General features: G+C 44.8%; 1 protein-coding gene across 1 annotated transcript; it reads right to left on the bottom strand.

The window, feature by feature from the left end:
* Positions 1-2,085: 2,085 nt before the first annotated feature.
* On the bottom strand, positions 2,086-21,715 carry LOC124309903 (fat-like cadherin-related tumor suppressor homolog). Its single transcript, XM_046773573.1, has 16 exons — positions 21,591-21,715; positions 18,217-18,369; positions 17,794-18,007; positions 15,573-17,704; positions 15,294-15,465; positions 14,993-15,217; positions 13,490-13,513; positions 12,044-12,280; positions 10,854-11,909; positions 8,719-10,760; positions 8,464-8,601; positions 5,615-8,323; positions 5,004-5,331; positions 4,698-4,835; positions 4,379-4,525; positions 2,086-3,936 (listed from the first exon to the last, which is right to left on the bottom strand). The coding sequence occupies exons 2-16, from the start codon at positions 18,265-18,267 to the stop codon at positions 3,389-3,391; spliced, it is 10,161 nt and encodes a 3,386-aa protein (XP_046629529.1). The 5' UTR covers positions 18,268-18,369; positions 21,591-21,715; the 3' UTR covers positions 2,086-3,388.
* Positions 21,716-22,933: the final 1,218 nt, after the last annotated feature.

The raw sequence follows: 22,933 nt of genomic DNA, 5'->3' as shown, positions 1-22,933 counted from the left end.
CGACGTTGTAAAATTTGCTGAAAATCTATCGACATTTGTCGATGCGCCTGTGACTGGTTTTGCATCGATCAATACCGTTATGTCTAAGTTACAGAATCACCGTACGTCGCTAGCATCGTCGATGCAAGCGACAGCGATAATTGTCGGTAGAGAGTTGCAAAATCCCGCTACTGGTCGTATCGGCTGACTCACGTACTCTAATCTTATATCTCTATGCGCACGTCGGACGCCTCGGCGGGTGGCGTCCCTGGGTTTTGTGAATACCCTGAACGTATCGCTGCAACACCGACGCTTGCACTTTTGAGGTATGCGACCTCTACAGAGCGTTATGTTCGTGGTGTCTCGTCCTAACGGACACTTCTGGAAGATTCGGCAATTAGATTTTAGATTGTGTCGGAATACTGGACTGTACAGATACATACGCATATGTACACAGTGCATGCTCAATCACTGTGTTTATCCACGTCGCCAGTGAACTTTTTGGAAAGGGTTACGAGTGTATAGTCGCGTTGATGGTCAAAAATATACTGACCTCATTTTCAGGATTCCGATCGGTGTTACGTCCCAGCTCATAACTCCGGTGACACCCTCTCTTAGTTGATTTCAGCAATGAATCTGTCTATGGGTGTACTCCGAAACATACTTCGAGTAGTGCCGACCGTGACGTCACGCAGTCAACTGCGAACTGCGTTCCGTTTTTACTCCGAGTTGACAGTCGCATTGGTGACCAAAACTACTGATGTGAGTCTAACTGTAGCTGTGTGAACGATTCCAGTGTCTAGCATTCGGAAATTTCCACCAGGTACCGTAACGACGTCACATTCGGACGCCTCGGCGGATGGCGTCTCTGGGTTATGTGAATACCCTGAACGTATCGCCGCAACACCGACGCTTGCACTTCTCAATCATGGGACCTCTACAGAGCGTTACGTCCGTGATGTGACGTCGTAACGGACGCTTCCGGAAGATTCGGGAATTAGATTTTAGATTATGTCGGAAAAGTGTACTGCACACACACATACACACGCGTTCACTGTGCCCACTCAATCACTGGATATATCCTCGTCTCCAACTGACTGTCTGGATAGTGTAGCGAGTGTGTAGTCGCGTTGACGGTCGAACATATACTGACCTCATTTTCGAGATTGCGATCGGTATTACGTCCCAGTTGATAACTACGGTGGCGCCCCCTCTTAGTTGATTTTGGCAATGAATCTGACTATGGGTGTATTCGGAATGTAAAGTGTATGTTGCTTGGCAGTTCCAGTCAGCTGAGGCTTAGCTAATCAGTTTCATAATCACGATAATAAACGTATCAAGAATAAAGATTTGATTAGCCGACTTGAAAATCATGCTTTATGTATGTTGAGTCGGCGCTAACAATCACAATTGTACAGTTCGCAAATTATTATTTCATACAATGCGAAAGCAGGCGCTGATGTCTGTTGCAGACCAGTATCCTATGCCAGGAACACAAGAACTTTATTTGTCACCGAAAAACTCTTATTTGATGTGTTGTACAAAAATGTCAGCGCCATCTTGCACTGAATTAAGTCACAATTGAATTATATCGTCTTACAAAAGAAAGTTAAGTATATTTTCTGACGGAATGAAAGTATTATTTATGAATATGTATACAAATTAATGGCTTATGGTTCTGTTTCCGCATGATAATTAATAATCGTAATAAATTCCTTATTATTATATGTAATTAGATATTATACTGCGAAGAAATAATACCTATATACTTTGCGTAATGGCAATCTCAATTAGCGAATGAAAGATGGGACGTTAATTTGTAGTTTCGTAAGTATATTACAATTAATGGTTTAAACAACGTTTTTCGTTCATACTTAAATTGTGAATACGACGTATAAAAATGAATCTGTAATTATCAGCAAAATTGCTAATATTACCGTGCAGTCTTATCAGAATATTGGGACAGGTTTAAAATTTGATGTAGGTAGCACCAAAATTTCAATTACAGATATACAGTAGTATATATACACGTATTGTCCCATCTGATGATTGACGGTGATCATTTTGATAAATGAAACGAAAGTACACTATATATTTTTACTGGAGTTAATTAATAGACATTAGTTGTAGGCGAGGAACATTCCCCAGGTAGTATAGTTCTAGTTGTTGTTTTTTTTTTTTTTTTTTTGTTTTTTTCAAGTTATAAAACATTGGTTCATTTGATGGTTTAACATTTCGGTTATTATATTACAAGTCATTGCAGTATGTTTTTTCTTCATATTTTCTTTCTTCTTTTTAATCATCGTACAAACATTATTATCATCACAGTAAAAATATTTTATATCTTTTTTCAACTATGTATATACTTTGTGCATTCAACACATCTTAGCCACACATACATTCACGCGCTCTCATTCGCACATGCTCACTGCTTGCGGAGCAGCTCACTGCCACTAGCATTTTTCAAATTCATTATTCCCTTACTATACCTATAGTATACAGTACAGTATCATACAGTAAATTCATGGTAGTTCATTATACAATATTATTAAGTAGTCCATCAGTTCATTTACAATTTATCAAAATAACATTATGGTAATCAGTTAATAAAAATACGCGAACGAATCGATATGTATATTTATTTATATGTTATATATAATAATATGTTATATGTAGGTATTTTATAATCCCTCTGCATTGTCGAAATGCATCGTGTACAGCGAAAAAATGCGTGGAAAACACTTGACTTAAATTAATAATAATATCTCATCATTAAATTATAGTAATTGGTCTATCAACGTGATCATGATGGATGCAGTGAATTTAAATTTGTCTTTCTTTCACGTAAGAATATGAATAGGTCTTTTTTACGAAGATTTCATGGTTCTTTCACAATTTTATCCTCTCCGTTAAATATATGACTATACCGAATACATTACCGAGGAGAGCTTGGTTGTAGCGTCAGTTGTGTGTGTGTGCATTCAACTGTCGACCGATAGCGCATGTAAAATAGTAATGAACTCAATTATCAATCGCTGCCACTCGAGTCGTATTTGTAGTGTGTTTAATAGGCTGCAAATTAGGTCATAAAACCTAAATATTCAAAAGTCCAGTATGAGTATAACCCTTGCTATCTACTAATAACCATGACATAATCTGTGTGAATGGTGTGCGCCGCTATTGCATCACGCACCATCATTCGTATTTCTATAATTATACTATCTATGTTGTATTTATACGTTGGTATTTCAATACAGCTGCCTGCATAGCGACTGCATATCTATCTATCTGTTATTGATAATATGTACAAAATATCGCGATTAAGAACAACAACTGTTCCTGCGACGAACACAAACACGATCACGTTTAGTCCATTGTCAGTGGGTATGAAGATAATCATAATTGTTTGTCACACCGAGGTTTGCGTGATGCCATTGCCTGGTAACCACACGCGACTACTGTTCTTTTGATCTGTGATCTCATATTCAGAATCATCGATCTCGCACAGATTAGTAGATAGATCGCTGTTGCTGGTTCCACCGCCCAACAGCGAATTTCTTTCTTCTAGAGTAGTGATCACCGATCCTATTTCGTCAACATCGTCTCCTTTGAGGCATCGGTTCCGTCGGCTGCTTGGAAAACCATAAGGCACTACATCGTCTTCTTCATCAGACTCTAGAGTACTAAGGCGTCCATTGAGCGGATTCGTCTCGTTCTCTGTATCTGTATGAATGTTATAGTGTGGTAGATATGAATTTGGATGGCGAATATAGCTCTCGGTATCTTTGTACTTGTACTCTCCCTCGCCTCCGCTATCAAGTGGGTTCAAACGCTGGCTTTCTGGGCAATAGTTGTGTTCGGAAAACTCTGTTCCACATTCAGAATCTCCTACGTACTCTGATTCTTGATCTTCATCCAAGGTTTCAATATCTCTTGACGGATCTACTGGACCATGCACTGAAAGTCATAATTTTTCCATTTTACTTTCAATTGATTACATATCCGGATTTCAATAATTACACCAAGTCAGCTACAGTAGGTAAAGTGTAATGAGAGACGTTCGTAATTATCAAACTCCCACGTTATCGATTTACATTCGGCAATAGATGATGCGGAAATGTAGCAAAATAATCTGTATCTTAGTTTCATGTTCAATACTGAGTTGTGAAATTTAAGACAGAGCATTCTGTTACACGGTATCATACTTTTGTGTTGTTACGTTCTATTGTTTGAATAAATCACCGTGATTGATGATGTGTTTTTTTTTTTTTTTTCTTTTCACAGATGAAGTGCTTTATTTTTTAGTAATAATATACCGTGGAATTACATGCGAAGTAATTAAGGTAAATTACTGTGTGACGTGATGTTGAAAAGCTGTGAAGCGGCGGTGAAAACTTACTTGGTGGTAGCTGATGAGTGTTGGACTCGTTGCTCTCATTGCTGTGGAAGCTCGATGAGTCTGGAACTTCGCTGCCAGGAACCTCCGTGATGTTAGGTAAGGGGTTCTGACTTGGCCTGACCCAGTCTGAACAGTCCCAGTGATACCCTAAAAGCATTGCAGACAACAACTGTACTCTGAAAGACTACATGCAGATTTTACTACCGCAGTGCCGCGTAATAGCGTGAAAAGCAAAGAAATCGAGTGGTGGAAAAAAGAGTTTTTTGCCAGGCAAAGCAATTCCCATTGATAAATCAAGCAATCGGTCCAATCCACTTACCACCTACTATACGGGGATCGTCCTCAATGGAGGAAAGGGAAGCTATAGACGTCCCTTCTGCGTGAGGCCCCCGTCGGGTGTTTAGTAGAAGTCCTCCAGCGGTCAGCTCTGGTACCACTGGGCTCGCTCGTTTCAGGTCTGTTAGTGCACACACAACGACACGCCGGTGTTAATGGGGTTCGCGTTCACTGTCATACCACTGTTCGGAACTTTCAAGAATGCCACAGAGAACCTTCGATGAAAGCTATCCAGCAGACCCATCATGCACTAAGCAAATTAAAATAAAAAGCTACAACCGGTACTCACCGTTCTTGATTTTTGTTGCATCGGTAATGAAGGATGCTAAATGCATCTGTTCCTGCCATGTCGGCTTGTGCAAACTGTCCGTGTCGCTGCCGGTGGCATTTCCGCCGACAGGGTTTGATAGGGAGGGAGGAGGTAGCGGAGTGCTTCGATTGAGGTTTCTGAGGTAATCGGGTGGAAAGTTCTCCAGTTCGTCGCCTGCACTGCCATAGCTTCTCAGGGTGTCCAAATTATTCAGGGCTACAGCAGCGGAATTGCTATAGGGAGCCGGCTCATTGTTAGAACTAGGTGTGTAGGAAGCGGGACGAGGAGGACATTGGGGAGGTTCTCTCTGAAACGAAATCACACGAAAAACCTTAAACTCAACGAAAGGAAAACCACACTTTCACTAAATTGTAAATCAGAAATTATAAACCAGCCAATAGCAAACAAAATAAACTGCACTATTGTTACGCAATGAGGGAAATTTTATCAAGTAATAGTTGTAAGAATCATGCTATACACACATACACGCGCACGCACACACACACGCACGCGCGCACACACACACACAGATACTATAGATATGTGACGATCACAGCTACATAAGCGGCATTAAATTCAAGTTCAATTACCTGTATCACTTCCAAGTTACTCAGCTTTGAACTACGCTTGAATTCGTGTTCGTGCGGTCTTGCTGAATTCAGGACAATTTGCTTTCGAGTCTCGTTGTTTATATTGTTGGCTCTTGCTCTTGTGCGCTTCACTCGTATTCTCCGATAAGTGAAAATAACGATAATCAATAAGAACAAAACAACGAGGATACCAATACTGATCCATATCAATTGTTCCCAAGTGATGTTAAAGTGACTTGATATAATCGGCGTCGAGTAAGCCGGATTTCCACAGTTCAGACCAGTCATGTTCGGAGGACAAACGCACCTGTACGACCCTACTTCGTTTATGCAAGTACCCCCGTTGGTGCAAGGCCTCGTATCGCACTCGTTTATATCCGTTTCGCACCGTTCTCCCGTAAATCCGTGGCACTTGCAGATTGGGCCGTTGTTCCCTTCTTCGCAAACACCCCTGTGTACACACGGATTTGGATTGCAATACTTGCCGTATTCGCACCTTTTTCCACTGAGGTTTGCGCCAGTGCAATCGCACTTGAAATCTCCACCTCCGGCAACAATTTTACACCGACCGCCATAAAGACATGGAGACGACGCACATGGGTCTGTGTCGACGTCACAGACTAAGCCCACAAATCTCCCATGGCACTGACACTCGTAGTGATCGCCTCCCAATTCCTTGCATGTTCCGCCATTTTGGCATGGTTGCGAACCGCAGACTCCTAATGGCACCAATGTCGTTGCAGGATCACAGCTGAACTCCACGTTTGCAAACCGTTTCAATACCGCTACGCTGCTGGCGCCGCTCATGTGCAGAGGGACGGATACTCTTCCGATTCTTACGTCGTCCATGCACCCGTAAAATCCTCTTTGCACGTCCTCGAAGCCCAGTATTGACGGATGCTGTCTCACTTCGGCACCCAGGTATAAATCGTCGGACTGAAGATTGAGTATATCATTAATTCCTGGGGCTGCACCATGGGCTACATGCTTTCCATCGACGGTAACCCGCGCGTTGTTGTTTTCTCTTTCAAGCTGAATATCGTGCCACTGCCCGTCACTCACATAGACACTGCTCACCCTGACCAAACCCTCCCCGCTGCCTAGGTCAAATCTATACTGCACAACCCCATTGACCACCTCCAAAATATTATAGTCTATTTTCCCAGCCGCGTACATGAGATTTCCAGTCGGTTGCACAGTTCTTATCCTCAGGGAGAGACTCAGTCTTTCTTCGATTGTATGTTTCGTCAATGACTTGTCTATTTTGTAACGAGCGTAACTCTTCCCACTGAATGAAATTGGGTTTCGAGGGATGTAGCAGGACTCGTCGTGACACTTTGATATGTCAATGTCACATGTCTGGCCAGCGAATCCCTCGGGGCATTGGCAGGAGTATCCTTGAAGAGAGGAATCTGGTACGCATACTTTGAAATTCGGGCATGGATCTCTCGCACACTCGTTCACCACAACTTCGCAGTGACTTCCGGCGTATCCTTCCCTGCAGCTGCATTCCATCTTGTGCTTATGACGTGGCGATACGAAACTAGTTACATCGGTAGCGATGGGCAAGAGCTGATTGGGGTCCAGGTTTATTTTGTCGTAACACTCTCCATAAACGCAGTAGCCCTTGTTGCATTTGTACCTCACGATCTCCTCAACCACAAGCTTTGTAGATTCTTCCAGTTCCTCAATACGTTGATTAAGAGCTTCGCGAATGCTTTCCGACGAGTAAAAACTCACAGCTCCGAGCATAGTTTGGGCTTTTCGGACAGCAAATAAAACGTCAAGATCGTTATGAACAGCCTGGCGGGTTGCTCGAGATTTGATAACATTCGCTTCATCGGTAGATGGCTGTACGCTTATTATTATCACTTCTTTGAGTCTGCAGTTCATTGCGTTACGCACAGTTCTGACGAACCCTTTACGATGGCTGAGTATAAAATCTTCGGGGCTGACTTCTCGGAATCTCACTATCACCGAGTTTTCCAACATTTTTTCTGAGACCAGCTCTACGTTGACATTCACTATTGAATACGAGTGGAATTTGCCGTCCGTTACGCTAACATTAACTTTGTATTCGCCAACGTCCAACCTAGGAAGCGCTACTAAGGTACCGTCGACGCTATCAATTTGGAACAAGTCGGCGGTGGGGTTCGGGGATGAAGGTATTAGACTAAAGGCCAGTGTGTCATATGGGTCTTGATCCGTCGCGTGAATCCTGCCAATTGTTCCACCTGGATACTCATCTATGTAAGAATTGACAGTGACTATAAGAGGCGTGATGACTGGCGGATATTGTGATTCTTCGATAACTTTGATCACCACCCAGGCATCGGAATACAACGGGGGACTTCCATTGTCGAAGACTCTGACAAGTAAGAGGTACTTGTCTTTTACTCTGTTATTGAATTTTGTTGCCGTCCTCAAAGTTCCGTCTTGCTCTAAACGGAACGAGTCCCCTTCGTTTCCAGATTTGAAGTCAAACGTGTAGGGTTCAGCATTGGGTGATGTATCTGCATCCGTTACGATAAACTTTAGTATAATGTGACCAAGTTGTTTATCCTCTTGTACTACAGCGGTGTAATTCGATTGAGCAAACAATGGGGGATTGTCATTTGCATCGGAAATCTCAATGTTGACCATCACGAAACTCATCAGCATTGGAATCCCATTATCTTTCGCATGGACCTCCAACACGTAATTGGATATCTGTAAAATTGAACCAAAGCAGGTGGAACTAAGATTTTTTGTCACTTCTCAAGATTTCGCAATACCAGGATATTTGAATTTGAATACTCGCATAACAGTTTAGATTTTTTAGTCAATGAAGTCGATGAATAATAACAAACCATTTCTCGATCCAGTAGAGCTGCGACAGATATATACCCAGATTTCTCATCGATAGCAAACTGTTTTTGTCTATCTCCCCGTTGAATTGAGTACGACACGTTTCCATTCTCACCACTGTCCAAGTCATTTGCATATATCTGTAATCGCATTGAAAAAATTTAATAATCCTTAAATGTATGTAAGCTCTATACTTTGAACGGTAGAATTTTACACATCGCCAGACTTCAACATTGATATTGTTGAGAATTTTATACCTGTAATATTTTGTCGCCAATTTTAGCATCTTCCCTGATTCGAGCGCTGTACGAAACTTGACTGAAGGCTGGGGCGTTGTCGTTGCTGTCAGTAACGGTAATATTGACAGTGGCATGATTGCTCAGGGGTGGAACGCCGCCGTCGATTGCTTGAATAGTCAGGAAATAATCTCTAGCTCGTTCGTAATCCAGTTGTTCGGCAATCGTGATGACACCAGTTTGGGTATCAATTTGGAACTTTTTGTGTTCATTGCCACCTACTATGGAATAGTAAACATCGGCATTGACTCCGGTGTCTTTCGACGTGGCGAGAACTCTTGCTACTTCAGTGCCAACGGCATCGACTTCGGGAACACGCGCAAAGTAAAACTTGGAGGCAAACTCTGGTGGGTTGTCGTTGATGTCTTGAACGTTAACTATCAGAGTGGCAACGCTGAAGAGTTGGGGTGTTCCCTGGTCGACTGCTTGGATGCTGACGTTGTACATTGCCTTGGTTTCCCTATCCAGTGGCTTGGCCAGAGTCACGATGCCGCTGTCTGCAGCGATCAGAAAGTGTCCTTCGGCAGAATCGATAAACTCATATTTCACTTTTCGGTTTATACCGATGTCATCGTCTGTTGCGTGAACCTTGGTGACCAGCGTGCCGACTTCCACGTCCTCAGGAAGGGTAGCGCTGTAGGATTGCATTGTGAACTTGGGAGCGTTGTCGTTCAAATCGGATACCAGAATTTCCAGCTGCGATGAGCATTCCCACGCAGGCTTATCCCTGTCCTGAACGTGAGCGGTGAGCGAGTATTTTGCCTGTGTTTCTCTGTCCAATTGGCCAACCGTTTTGAGTACCCCGTTCTCTTTGTCAAGTGAGAATTTTTCATTGTTTTCACCGGTCAGGTAAAACCTCAGCTTAGCATTCGGCTCGTCATCATAATCAGTGGCCAATACTGTGAGTACATATGTTCCAGGATGGGATCCTTCGGATAAAATCTCTCTGTATCGGTAGCGCAGACAATAGGGAGGGTTGTCGTTAACGTCGATAATTTCAACTCTCACTTCCGTTTTGCAAACATATTTACCGTCAGTTCCAATCACGTCAAGCTCGTATTCACCAATCATTTCCCTGTCCAAATTCTTCGCGACGTAAACTTCGCCCGTAGATCTGATCTGGAACTGTGATCTGGGATCACCCGATGTTATGTAGAACTCGACCGGAGTTTTCAGATCCTTGTCCCGATCGGTGGTGAGGAGTTTGACGACAACGGTACCGGGCAAAGCGTCTTCTTTCACGACCGCGTCGTAATTATCATCAACGAACATAGACGGATTGTCGTTGTAGTCCTTCAGTTTTATGTTGACTGACGTCCTCGCGAAATGTCTCGGGTTTCCATTGTCAGTTGCGACGACCTGGAACTTGTACTCGGACTGTTTCTCCTTGTCCAGTTGAATCAGCGTTGAAATCCACCCTGTGTAAGCGTCAACGGTGAACACGTTCGCCAGTTCCCCGATGTCGGATCCAAAGGAATACCGGACCTCGCCGTTGCTGCCCAGATCATTATCGTGAGCAATTACTTTCAAGATCAGTGTACCCTCGTCAATATTTTCGGCAAGACTTAGGGTGTACGGATTGCTTTCAAACATCGGAGCGTGGTCGTTCTCGTCCAGTACTTGAAGCGATATCTCGGCCAGTGCCGTTAGGGGTGGGCTCGAATCGGTTTCGGCCAAGACTCCGATTAAATAATTGTCCTTGATTTCACGATCCAACGGATTCGCCAGCGTTATTTGACCATTCGGGTCTACTATAAACGGCGAGGCGCTCTCGGGGCCAGATATTATTCTGTATGTGACTGAGCTGTTGGTAACGGTCCTCAATCGAGTGATAGGCGTTCCAACAGGCGATGCCTCCGAGATGAAGAATTTATCCTCCTTCCGTTCGAAGAGAGGCGGAACGTCCTGTGCACCCATTATGTAAACGTATAGAGGAACGTCGGCATGGTGGGAGATTACTCCTCTGTCTTCAGCCCTGATGAACATTTGGAACAGTTGGTTTCCTGAAAAATAAAATTGTTCGAAGTTCGTTAGTATAGCTTGTCTCGCTGACTCCGATATTTGAAACTAATGAATGATCGTGTCGTATTTCTTACCCCACGGGAGAGCACTTTTCTTCAGGAACAACGCGCCGGTGTCAGCCTTGATACCGAATAGATCCATAGCGTCAGAGTTCTGCTTTTCGTATATGGAATACTCGATCCTTGCGGCATCGTCTTCGTCTGCATCGAGAGCCTTGACCTTCAGGAAAACTGTATTTATCGAGAGATTGCTGTGAATAGTGGCTTTGTACTCTTTGAGAAGAAATACCGGCGAGTTATCATTTTCGTCCCCGACTCTGACCCTGATCATGATAAATCCCGACTTTCCACCACCGTCGGTAGCCATGACTGGAAGTTCGTACAGTTTCTGATGCTCCCGGTCGAGTTTCTTCTTGGTAACGATTTCCCCGGTCAATTTGTTGATGTCGAACGTTCCCTTCATCATTTCAGAGGGAATCGAGTATGTGACGATTCCGTAGTCTCCGAAATCCTCATCATCCGCGATCACATTGGTTACCAGCCTGCCAGCGAGTTGATTTTCCAGCACAGTGACTTCGATCTGAGGATTGGGGAACTTCGGGTTGTGTCGGTTGGCGGGTAGTATCTCAATTTTCACTCTAGCGAAGCTGGTGTAAACTCCGTCGCTCACGGAGACATTGAGCATGGTCATTTTTTGGTCCCCAAAGTTCTGCATGTTGATCAGAGAAATGATTCCTGTGTTTGGATCGATCGTGTAAGTCTGTTGATCATTGCCACCTACTATCGTATAAGTCAAACGCGACTCGTCTACGTAATCCTGATCACCTGCCGACACGACGGTGACAAACTGGCCGCGTTCTGCATGCTCGGACAGGGAAGATGTGTACGATATTTGCTCGAACACCGGCGGATTGTCGTTCATATCAACGACAGTCACCCAGACGTGAGCTGTGCTCGACAGGCTTGGAACTCCCCTGTCCGTCGACAGAACGGTAAAGTGATGGGAGCTATGCCTTTCGTGGTCCAGCGACCTCTTCAAGTAGATTACTCCCTCCTCCGGGTCCATGTGAAAATACTCCCTGCTGTTTTCCGTGTCATTTTGTATCGCGTATCGAACCTTCTGGTTTATACCTGTAACGTAAATCATTCGGAACATGTTTCAATCCTTGACAGGCTTCCCGGTACGTTCCACCGCGAGGATGGGAAAGGGGCTCGCAATTGGGCGAAGGGATAGTGGGGGAAAAACACCAATTCTCTATACTCGCCTGTGTCATTATCCCGCGAATAAACTCGCAAGATTGATGTTCCAAATGGCGCTGCCTCGGATACTGATATGTTGTAAGAGTCCTGGGTAAATTCTGGAGGGCAGTCGTTGACATCCAATACCAGGATGCTAACCAGCACTTCGGCAAAGACACCGGAAACGCTGTCCGTTGCTCGTACCGTCAGCTCGTACTGTTTTTTTTGCTCGTAATCCAGTTCATCCACCACATAAATGACACCTAATTTTTTGAATAAAGATTTGTAAGCCCGAAGGGTGATCTAGCCGTAAATACGTTAGAGAAATTGACTGTCTTCTATTTACTAAAATTTTACATGAGAATAAATGGTGCGACTATTTATATAGGGTGGCCATTCCATCTCGCGTCAATTTCTCTAACGTTCGATAGTACTAATGAACGCATCCGTGTATATGGGAAGAGTATTTAATGCATAACGCCACGACGCCATATAGTGCAATTTTATTGTTATGATGCTCGAGATCAGATAGTGTCATGCAATAATACGCATACCATGGTCCAGAATGTTATGCAGACAGTGGTCCAATGGTACTTATTACTATTTAAAGTTATGGTTGAATGCTTGGTGAGATGATTAAACTTCGCTAAAAGTATAGAAAAAATTAACACCTCGGATAGAGGAATAATAAATTCTATTGGTGAATGAAAAATGTTTTGGGATATCGTGAAACCAAAGAAATGCATGCAATGTCTGAACCGGTGTCACAAAGCACGTGATGACAAGTGATTATAACAACATACGAAAATACGTAAAAGCATGTAAAGCAAGCTCTGACGGAAGAATATTATCCCCAACATCAGATCATCTCTGAGTTAGAGACGAAACTGCTCAGACGGAAGAACAATGATAGTTTCATCGAATGCAAACGATGTGTTTGCGATGTAAGTAACATTTGACACTTTTTTTTCAGAGTAACTTCAGATGTCACAGCCCGCAAACGACGTAACGAACCTTCGTATGCATAAAGTTTTTCCAAGAATGACGCAGAAGTTGAAGGGGATAGATAGTGGCTGCAGTGCGTGAGGTTTCATGCACGAACACAATAAAACAAATCGACGTTTGGAGTGCTTGTAAAAAAGGAGAAGAAAGAACAGTACCCACGCACGGACGCGCGCGCGCGCGCACACACACACACACACACACACACACACACACAAACACGCGCAAATGAACAAGTGATCAACGTGATAAATTGCAGCACGAAGCCTATGTACATATTCATTCGCTATACATTGCTTCTTATGAATGATATTGCTTGTGGGAAATGCTTGTATAATTATTTTTTAAATATCTATACGATGAAAGGAGTAATCAATCATTGTTAATTGTTTCATGCAGAAAGCAATGTAATGACGAAAAAATAACAGCAACACAGCAGACTGGATATAACTGGTATGTTTTATACTCACAAGGACCATTGTTACTGTCGGGGGCTGCGAAACAGGGAGATACAACAAAATTTTAATTTCCAAATCGAATCAAGCACTTTAGGGGGTTTTCAATTGGTGGGGGTAAATACTGCACAAGTGTGTACAATTATTTATGTGTTGGTCTTACATATATTTCACGTATCAATAAAAGTCATGTAGATAAGAATTATTATATATATATATATATATATATGTATGTATGTATATATACTTTTTTTTCTTTCAAACGCTTATTCATTTTGTAACGGCTTCACAAAAATTCCAGGTAGAATTTATACGCGTCACAGTAAAACTCAGTCCATTTTTCTGAAAAGGTTCTACTACGAATACAAAGAGAAATTTGCGTTTTAACGACGCAATTTCAAATACACCGATAGGTACATCCAGGTTCGAAAACTATGTCAATCCCGTTTTTCGTTGGAAAGTAATATAAGGCAGAAAAAAAGCACGTCGTTTCGCGTGTAACTGAAATGGGAAAACGATAAGTCGATACAAGCATATCTCGGCAAAATTTTCGGCAGTAAGCAGATTTCTAGAGGTCTGATCCCCGGCCTGGAAATAGTTCATATCCTGACGATCGACGTAAAGAAAAAAAAAAGACTACAATTCAACTTTTACCGCATTTTATATGTTCATACATTGATGTACGAATGGATTTTTGCAAGACAAGCATTTTCGCAAAGATCGTTAACTAATTTTGTGCATTCATTCGGATTTCTATTTTTTATTTTGTTTCTTTTCAATCCTGAAACATCAAAATGAAAATTGAATCTTTTGTTTTAATTCTAGACAAGCGTTTCCCGGCGCCCGATCAAAAGAATCGAAATAAATATTATTCCGATGCTACAGTTTTGTTATAGTGAAATTGGCAAAGCATAGGCCGTTGATTCTGTCACCAAATAACTACTTGTCCCATAGCCAGAGTTGCAGTGTAAGTACAGTCGGGGGTTCTCAAACGATCATCTGCGGGACTGGACGGGACATTCGTGTTAAAATAATATGTTTTCTACGCATAAAGTAGGTAGGTATAAAGATTTGGAATGTGTAATTAGCATATCCTCAGCACCATAACACTAACGAACCGAGGAACACATCACGACACAGCTGGTCAAAAAATATTTACATTTTTTACTCAGGGATAATATTCTGGATGGATATTTTTTGATTTCTTCTTCTCTGTTTTCGTGTTTTTCTACATCAATATGAAACTTGTTGAACTGGAAGAGCAGATTTTTTGAAAAATTTACAACTTTCTAGAAGGTGATGAACTAAAACGAAAAACTTCCTTCGCTGCTATATTCGGAGAAATTTTAAATGGTCCTAATCTTGGCTCACATAATCAGAGAGTAGCGGACTCAACAATTTTTCCCAATATTTTAGTCCAGAATAAGTCCCTCAGGATTGGGATTTCTTTTGCCACAAACGGTGTTAAACAATACATGCTAAGGAAGATTTTTTTTTTCTCGTGAATTGCGAACTCACCAGTGTTGAAATCCAAGGCAAACTCTTCATAGTCGTTGCCTTTAACGATGCTATATATAAGCTTTCGACTCAAAGGTGACTCGGCCTGGATCGAGAGCGCTAACGGGGAATGAACTTCTATGCTTTCAAGAACGCTGTCGGTATAAAACTGTTTATCAAATACCGGCATCGATCGATCGATCACTTTCACGTTGACGGGCACTTCTATCGAACATGGCGTTATCCCTGAAAGTGATTCACAATTATGCATTCGCTTACCAGCCAATTGCTCTATGCAATTACGTTACACTCGTTGACTCACCTCCGTCGTAGGCGGCAATCATCAACTGATACTCCCGGTTGTGTCCTTCCAGATTCTGTTTCAACGATATTTCACCCGTCCTTCTGCAAACTTTGAACAATTCTCCATGACCTTTCTTCAGCTCGTAACGCACTTCTCCATTTTCACCGCTGTCCATATCAATCGCGTGAACCTTACAAATGGTAATTAACATTACATACGTCTGTTTCTGTGGAAAAATGCTGACAAACTCTGCGATTCACACGCTAATTCGGCTCAATATTGACAAAGTATTCTTACCTTCGTGATGGCGTCGCCCTTTTGGGCATCGACGGAAACGACGGCGTAGTACGGCAGATTAACGAACATGGGGCAATTGTCGTTCATGTCCAAAATAGTGACGTTCACAATGACGTGAGCGACCCTCGGTTTTTCTCTGTCGGGCATACGGCTCATGGCCTCGATGATTAGCTCGTAATTGTCGCAAACTTCGCGGTCGAATCTAAGCCCCGTGGTCCTGATGGCGCCGGAAGTTGAGCCGATTTCGAACATCTCGGTCGGATTGAGTATGGTGAAGACGACGTGCTCATTGAGGGCGCTTCCCAGGACGTTGACGACGGCGACGGTGGTGACCTTAGTAGAGTTTTCGAGAATGGTGCCCTCATATATGCTCTTCTGGAACACAAGGCCGGAATTCTCCGACTTCTCGACGACGACGTTGGCCTGCGTGATGCTCGAGTACTTCCCATCCGACACTCGGATGTGCAACAAGTAGTTCGGCCTGAGCTGGTCAGGCTTATCGACCGTGATGATCCCGGCGTACTGATCAATCGCAAAGACGTGCCCCTTGTTTCCGTCGATTATGTCGTACCTGAGATTCGCACTTTCGGAGCTGTCCGGGTCGCTGGCGTTCACTCTGAGCACGGCGACGTTTTTGTAAGTCGGCAGTAGAAGCGTTACGTTGTAATCGTTCCTGGTGAACTTTGGGGGTGAGTCGTTGACGTCGGTAACGTGAATCTTGACCGCTGCAATGGTCTCCGAGGAGAGCCGCGGCTTTCCGAGATCGGAAACTTTCACGTGGAAGGCGAACTCCGGTACGGTCTCGTGATCGAGGATCATTATTGTGCGGATGGCGCCGGTGCTCGAGTCGATGCGGAAGTACTTCCTGGGTAGGTCCTCGACTATGTCGTAGTTAAGCAGAGCGTTGAGCTCCGAATCGGCGTCTTTGGCTTTTATTACCAGCGGCGAGCTGCCGTTGGTCAAGACCAGGGAACCGATCGAGGCCCCCTCGCTGATTTCCCCACTGTAAGCGGCCTGCAGGAATCTCGGCGCGTTGTCGTTCTTGTCGAGAACGTGAACGACCACGTTGCAGGTCGCGACAGCCGCTGCCATGTTCGTCGCGGCTATCGTTAGGTTGTAGAACTTCCGCTTCTCGTAGTCCAGCTGATTTTTCGTCGTTATCACGCCCGTGCTCGGGTTCACGAAGAAGGTGTCGTCTTCGTTGCCCCTCCTGATCTCGAACTGCAGCGAGGATGTGCTCCGGGCCTCGACGTGCCTCACATAGGTCCCTGGCTGTTGGTTTTCGTATATCTCCGCAGCCAACTCTCGCTGTATGAACCTCGGCGGCGCGTTGTCGGCCATGGTGACCATCACGTGTACCGGGACCGTGTTCGTCAGAGCCGGTGAGCCGTGGTCGGTCGCCTTGACGAGCAGGATGTACTCCGAAGTGACACCGAGGTCGAGCTCCCGGGCCACGGTCACCAGCCCAAGGTCCGGATTTATGGTGAATACGTTCCCGACGTTGCCGGAGGTTATCGAGTAGGTGATTTTCGCGTTATCCCCGCGGTCCTGATCTATCGCGACGACCTCGACCACCGCGGATCCCACCGGCGAAGTCTCGTATATCTTACCCTGGATGATCTCGCTCGTAAACTCCGGGGCGTGATCGTTGTGATCGTGAACAGTGACGATGACCCTCGCGTAGTTTCGCTTCGCCGGTGTGCCCTGGTCTTTGACCATCACGGTGAGCACGTGTTCCTCGGTGGTCTCCCGGTCGAGCGCCTCGTTCAGAGTCATTATTCCGGACACGGAGTCGACGTGGAATATCTCGAGGGAGTCCTGATTCTGGGCCGCGTGAAGACTGTAGAAGACCTTCTTGTCCTCGTCCTCGTCGGTGGCGTGTAGCTGCAGGATCTTCTCTCCTCTCGGCACGTTCTCAGATATGTCAATGCGGTATGTGCTCTCGGTGAATATCGGCCGGTGATCGTTTATGTCGATAACAGTGACGAACAACTGGGTGTACACCATGTTCACCCCGTCGCTCACGCTCACTGTCAAATTGTAGAGATTCCGGGCTTCCCAGTCCAGCCGCTTGGCCAGCAGAACGTTCCCGTTGTCCCGACCGATGAAAAACTCGTCCCGCTTGTCCCCGTCTGATGGCAAGAAGAACGAGAAATTGAACGCTGAGTGCAGTCTACGTACAGTCGGCGATTCGAGCATCGACGCCGGCGTTTGTACCTACCAACAATGTCGTACCACAGGGCGTCTCCGTCTTTGTCCGTGGCCTGAACAAGGGCGACGAGAAATCCCACTTCGTCGCTCTCCGTCACTTCCACGCTCTGGTTGGCCGTTTTGAATATCGGCGGTTCCGCCGAGTCCTTCGGTGCCTCGATCACCTGAACAGACACCCTGGTCTGGTGGCTGCGTTGAGGTTCCCCGCCGTCAACGGCCCGGATCTAAACGATGATAAAGTTTCAGTTAGGGGAGCGCGCGGTTTTCTCCCTGAAATCTCAGGCCGCAGCCACGCGGCTCTGAATTGCGGGAGGACCGACGGTACGGTGGTTGCGTCAATGGGAAGTTTGGAACTTAATTACTTGCTGGTTGATTAGACTGATGCTACTCGGGGGTTGGAGAAGATTCGGTAAACTATTTCAGCGGGGCATACCATGAGCTCATATTCCTGGCCAGCCTCGAAACCGCGCTGCGAGTATACCATTCCAGTTGTTGGGTGGATCTTGAACTTCCCCTTACCCCTGCCCCCCTTGATGCTGTACTGGATCTCGCCGTTGACTCCGATGTCTTTGTCGTTTGCCAGTACCTGGTGATTGCATGGTTTTCATTATTTAGTCTGGTGCTCGGTGCGGTGTACATTTTAAAAGATTGGTGAGACCATAATTGCGAGAGTATCGAAAGAACAACGGTACAGTTTAACCGTTTCAGATAGTGCCAGTTCCAACCTGGAGGACTTTGACTGCCACGATGATTAGTTGGAGAGAATACTGTAAAGTAACCATTTTCAAATAAATCACGTGAAAATCTGTCAAGTTTCAAAAGACGATAGAAGCGATGTGACGCGAGGTCGTTTCGTTCACGCGGCCCTAATATCTACAGACGTTAGCATTCCCAACCGACATGCGATGATGCGACAGAACTTTAAGTGTGTTTATGTGTGTGAACAGGCTGATGATAAGATATCATAGTACACATGATGCAGGATTTGTAATGTAAGCGTCTTCAGGCGTTTCTATAATCAAGTGAGTGTTTGTATCCTGTAGTATTGAAACGTGAAACTATTATTTCTGTTACGTAAGTCCGCTGCACCGGGGACTAGCAGCATCGAGTAGGTAGTTTGGTTCAAGTGCCCATGTCAAGTGGCTGCTCGGCTGTACGCCGGCAGCAGCAGGGACTCTCCAGTTCTACTATTTTGCAAAGTTGCGACGTGCGACTAGCGAGACGTACCGACACTGTCACTCACACTGTTTCTGCTCGGCGCAGCATCATTATAGGTTTAGATTTTATATACGTATGTACAGATATTTTTGCCGATATTTCGCAGCTGTAGAAACAGAATTTATGGCGTTGTTTGCATGTAGGTGCAACATGCGGCACAGGGCTTGACGAATTTTCTGCAGCGTGCAATGGACTTTCGTTAGTTTAATGTTGAAATAGGCATGTGCAACCAACATCATGATGATGATGATGATGATGATGATGATGATGATGATGATGATGATGATGATGATGATGATGATACCAATACCAATAACAACAACAGAAACAACAACAACAACAACAAAAAGTTGTATAATCTCGAACATTCGACATTCCCAGGCGTCAAGATATGGCGACAGCCCTGTTTACTATAATGCGGCTGGGCAGCAATAGCATTCTCATACGGTACGTAACAATTTTTGTCGGAATATGATATGTAACGCAAAAATACAGTGATAATTGGGTTAATGACGATGATGATGATGATGATGATGATGATGATGATGATGACGATGACGATGATGACGATGACGATGACGACGATGATAATTGCAATAGCGGCAGCAATGCAAAGGTGAGGGTGGCGCGGGTATGAGGAGGAATCGAGTTGTGCAAACAGACGGAGGATACGAGGAGCTAACGGCATTTTATACGTATACGAATTTAAAGACAGCTGTGAATAGATGATAAGACACAACGATCGCGAGAATATACAATGTAAGTATGCGCCTGTATCTTTCACGCGGTTTGCGAGAAGACTGAGAAATAAGTTTTTATCGTGCAGGACGAAACGGCCAAACAGACGCCGGTATGCATGAATAACAGCCTCGCAATTCAAGGGAAAGGTAAATAATGCCCCCGAGGTGTGACAGAGATGTAGATCGTAATAACGAATCTCGAGCAGCAGTGTATGAATATCATCGTTTCTGATAGAAAAAGAAACCTACCTAACCATACCTACCTATATAACTTTGATAAGATAGCGACAGACATATATATATATAAGTATGTGTTTATACGGCGATGTATGTAGGTAACGGTATGTATAAATATGCCAGTTGTATGCAGAGATACAGCCATCATCTCTCGCATATCTACTTATTAGGTTTATACGGTTATGTTAGGTACGTGCCAAGCTTCCTTACCCTCAAGAAATGATCTCCTGACAAGCTGTCTGGGCTAAAAGTCTCCCAAGTTCCATTCTCAGAGAACGCATCGACCGTGTGCTCGAGATCCCGTGTTCGATTCCTCGATTTCTGTCGAGAACAACGAGACGTGATAACAATAACTTTCTTCTCTACTTTCTTTCCTCCAATCGTAATGTGTACTATATTTTCGAGAGCTGGACGGCCTGGCACTGCACAACGGATATTATTACATCGCACATCTCGTTGCGATATTCCATTTCTACCGCCTCGGTCATTCATTTTGCCACAAGTCAGCAGCTATAGAAGCAATTCAAGTGCGATAGTAGCAGTGATTTGTTGGACGTTAGATGTGACTGGTAGAACGATTGTTATGTTAAGAGAAAATCAAATAATCCTCCGTTCTTTGCCACACTTTCCTAAAGAATGTGAAGTAGCCAAAAAGAAAACTTGATCTTTTCCCGGCGAAAGTTTGAACTTGCGTAGTAATCCGAAGAAAGAGAACAGAGAGTTATATATAATATTGCAGTCTATGTATACACTTGAGAATTGAGTATGTGTACATAGGCCACGAACCCGAAACCCAAGCACCGTGCAGAGAGTGGTAGTTGAGTTGAATGGAACCGGATCGGACGTAGAAGAGACCGGGGTAAAATCCCCCCCCCCCCCCTCACTTCCGCCCCAACCGACCAAGCAAAAAAAAAAAATTTAAACATTGAAATTGACGGCGCAATAACAGAGTGCGGGTGAAATGTGTGTACAGCAACAGGGGTGGTCTTGCGTGTCGATATCGTGTCTAAGGGTTCAGCGACTGTACAGGTGACTCTTGGGTGGGTTTCAGGGGGGGGGGGGGGGGGGGGGGGGGGTTTACAAAAGTGCAAGGGGGCGTGCGCAGAATTGCTGCTGGAATTGTCCGTACGAAAGGTGACTAATGAGAGAAAAAAAAATAAATAAATCCTACTATTATAGACAAAATTGTATGACATCGTCACGTATATCATACCTATGTGTAGGTATAATGCCTCGCAACACTGCGAAATGTATATTGTAAAAGGGATTACGTATAATTTTGCCTCAATAAGCGCGATGTTTTGAGGGTGGGTTTGATCAAATGCGGGACTGTCGACGATCGAAATGAGGCCGTGGCTGTGCGAAGAATTTGCAATAAGAACATAATGGCAAAGTGCAGAATCGTTATTGTCGCCACAGAGTTCTGTGCACACATAGATTGTCAAAATTGTACACTATGGTCGATTTTGTACACATAATGCGATTATGGGAAAAATCAAATTATGCACAGGGAATTCAATCGATCTGCGAGAGGGTCCGTCTCTCTCGTGACCTATAATAGTATTTCATGTGTACAGTAAAAGGTGTGTAAAAGACGGTTAGTCCGATTTACCGATAGGCGTCTAATAAAATTATGAATTTTGACCGAACCTGGAACAGTGGCTTTTCGGCCTTGGGAGATCCGGGTATTTGGACGGTGTAGAATTTCTGCTCGAACTCCGGACCATGGTCGTTGACGTCCTCAACTTCGACGACGACCCGAGTTGTCGAGAATAGCGCCGGCTTGCCGTTGTCTTTGACGGTAACCTGAAAGTAGAAGAATACGAATAATTGGCGATCGCAAAGGCGGCGGTACAGCAGCTCCGTGTACGTAAGTTGAATGGCACCCGAGGTTACGGTCGTTTCTGCAACGAACGCCGCCGGTGTAACCGGCAAGCAATTTCCCTCTCTGAATTTAGTCCGAAGCCAGCGACAAGGGGCATAAATCCCTGGTCTCTTGAGACCAGGTTTCACCTACCGGGACGAAATCCTAGCGGCGCGGGGGCGGCAACACGTGCACTAAATTAAGGCATCGTGCGCGACGCGGCGTCGCTCGCGTCACTCCCGCATGGACGCTGTGCACGTGCATAGGTATGGTCGTCGGCGAGGAGCGAAGGCTGAAGAGGCTCCGTCGTTCCTCCCTAAAATCGATTCCCGACGCGTAATCTCTTTATCTCGCATCTATTTACCTGAAACGGGGCGTATAATCTGGGACGTCTTCCCTGAATGTCCGTTGGTGAAAATTTCTACGTAACGTTGTTACCTCTGACGCAATTATGTACGATCATCTCTGTTGTAATATCGTTTCACACCGGCGGGCATCCATCGTCCAGGAATAAGAATTTCCCGAGTCATTCAGCGCAGCGTTCATCGGTCATAGACGGTTAAGTATAATTTTCGCGCAGCCGACGGAGGTTCCAGCTGCAATTCCGCGGCTGCGATCAGCTCGTCGAGTCGCAATATAAGGCACTCGAGCAGGAGCCCGACCCTTCGCGCCAATAATGCAGCTAGCTATTATTGCCCATGGAGAATTCAGCGCAGTTTCCATTCCCATCGTATTACGGACCATTGTATACATGTACCTCGACCTGCATCGCATTCGGAATTACGTGTAGGACTATCTCTCTAACTGCGGATTATCGTACGCATGTCTGAATGGCGGTGAACACTGCAGGTATAAGGCGTATTCACGACGGTCATGATCTGCATGCAGTTATTTCGACTGTGACGATCGGTGCCGCGCAGCGTCGACATCGAAACCCGGATATTTCACGTCGCGTATGGCATTTCACTGTTTCGTAATGTTTCACGGTGTGGACGCTCCTGCCGTCATACTGACACCCTCTCGCACCTCGCCGCCCGTACCATTACGCCGGAGTGGTGATTGATGGGCGAACGAACGACTCCGTGAAAGGA

The sequence above is a fragment of the Neodiprion virginianus genome, unplaced genomic scaffold (genome assembly GCF_021901495.1).
Source record: "Neodiprion virginianus isolate iyNeoVirg1 unplaced genomic scaffold, iyNeoVirg1.1 ptg000063l, whole genome shotgun sequence".
NCBI lineage: Eukaryota > Metazoa > Arthropoda > Insecta > Hymenoptera > Diprionidae > Neodiprion > Neodiprion virginianus.
This window is presented reverse-complemented; position numbering and strand designations above follow the sequence as displayed.

Bases quoted from the DNA above. Each gene is read 5' to 3' on its own strand.
- LOC124309903 (XM_046773573.1), bottom strand. From the start codon at position 18,267: ATGGTATACTCGCAGCGCGGTTTCGAGGCTGGCCAGGAATATGAGCTC. The intron at 11,910-12,043 runs GCGAGTATAGAG...TTTACGTTACAG, and splicing joins TTCGCGGGATAATGACACAG to GTATAAACCAGAAGGTTCGA. The intron at 4,836-5,003 runs GTGAGTACCGGT...GTGCACTAACAG, and splicing joins TGCAACAAAAATCAAGAACG to ACCTGAAACGAGCGAGCCCA.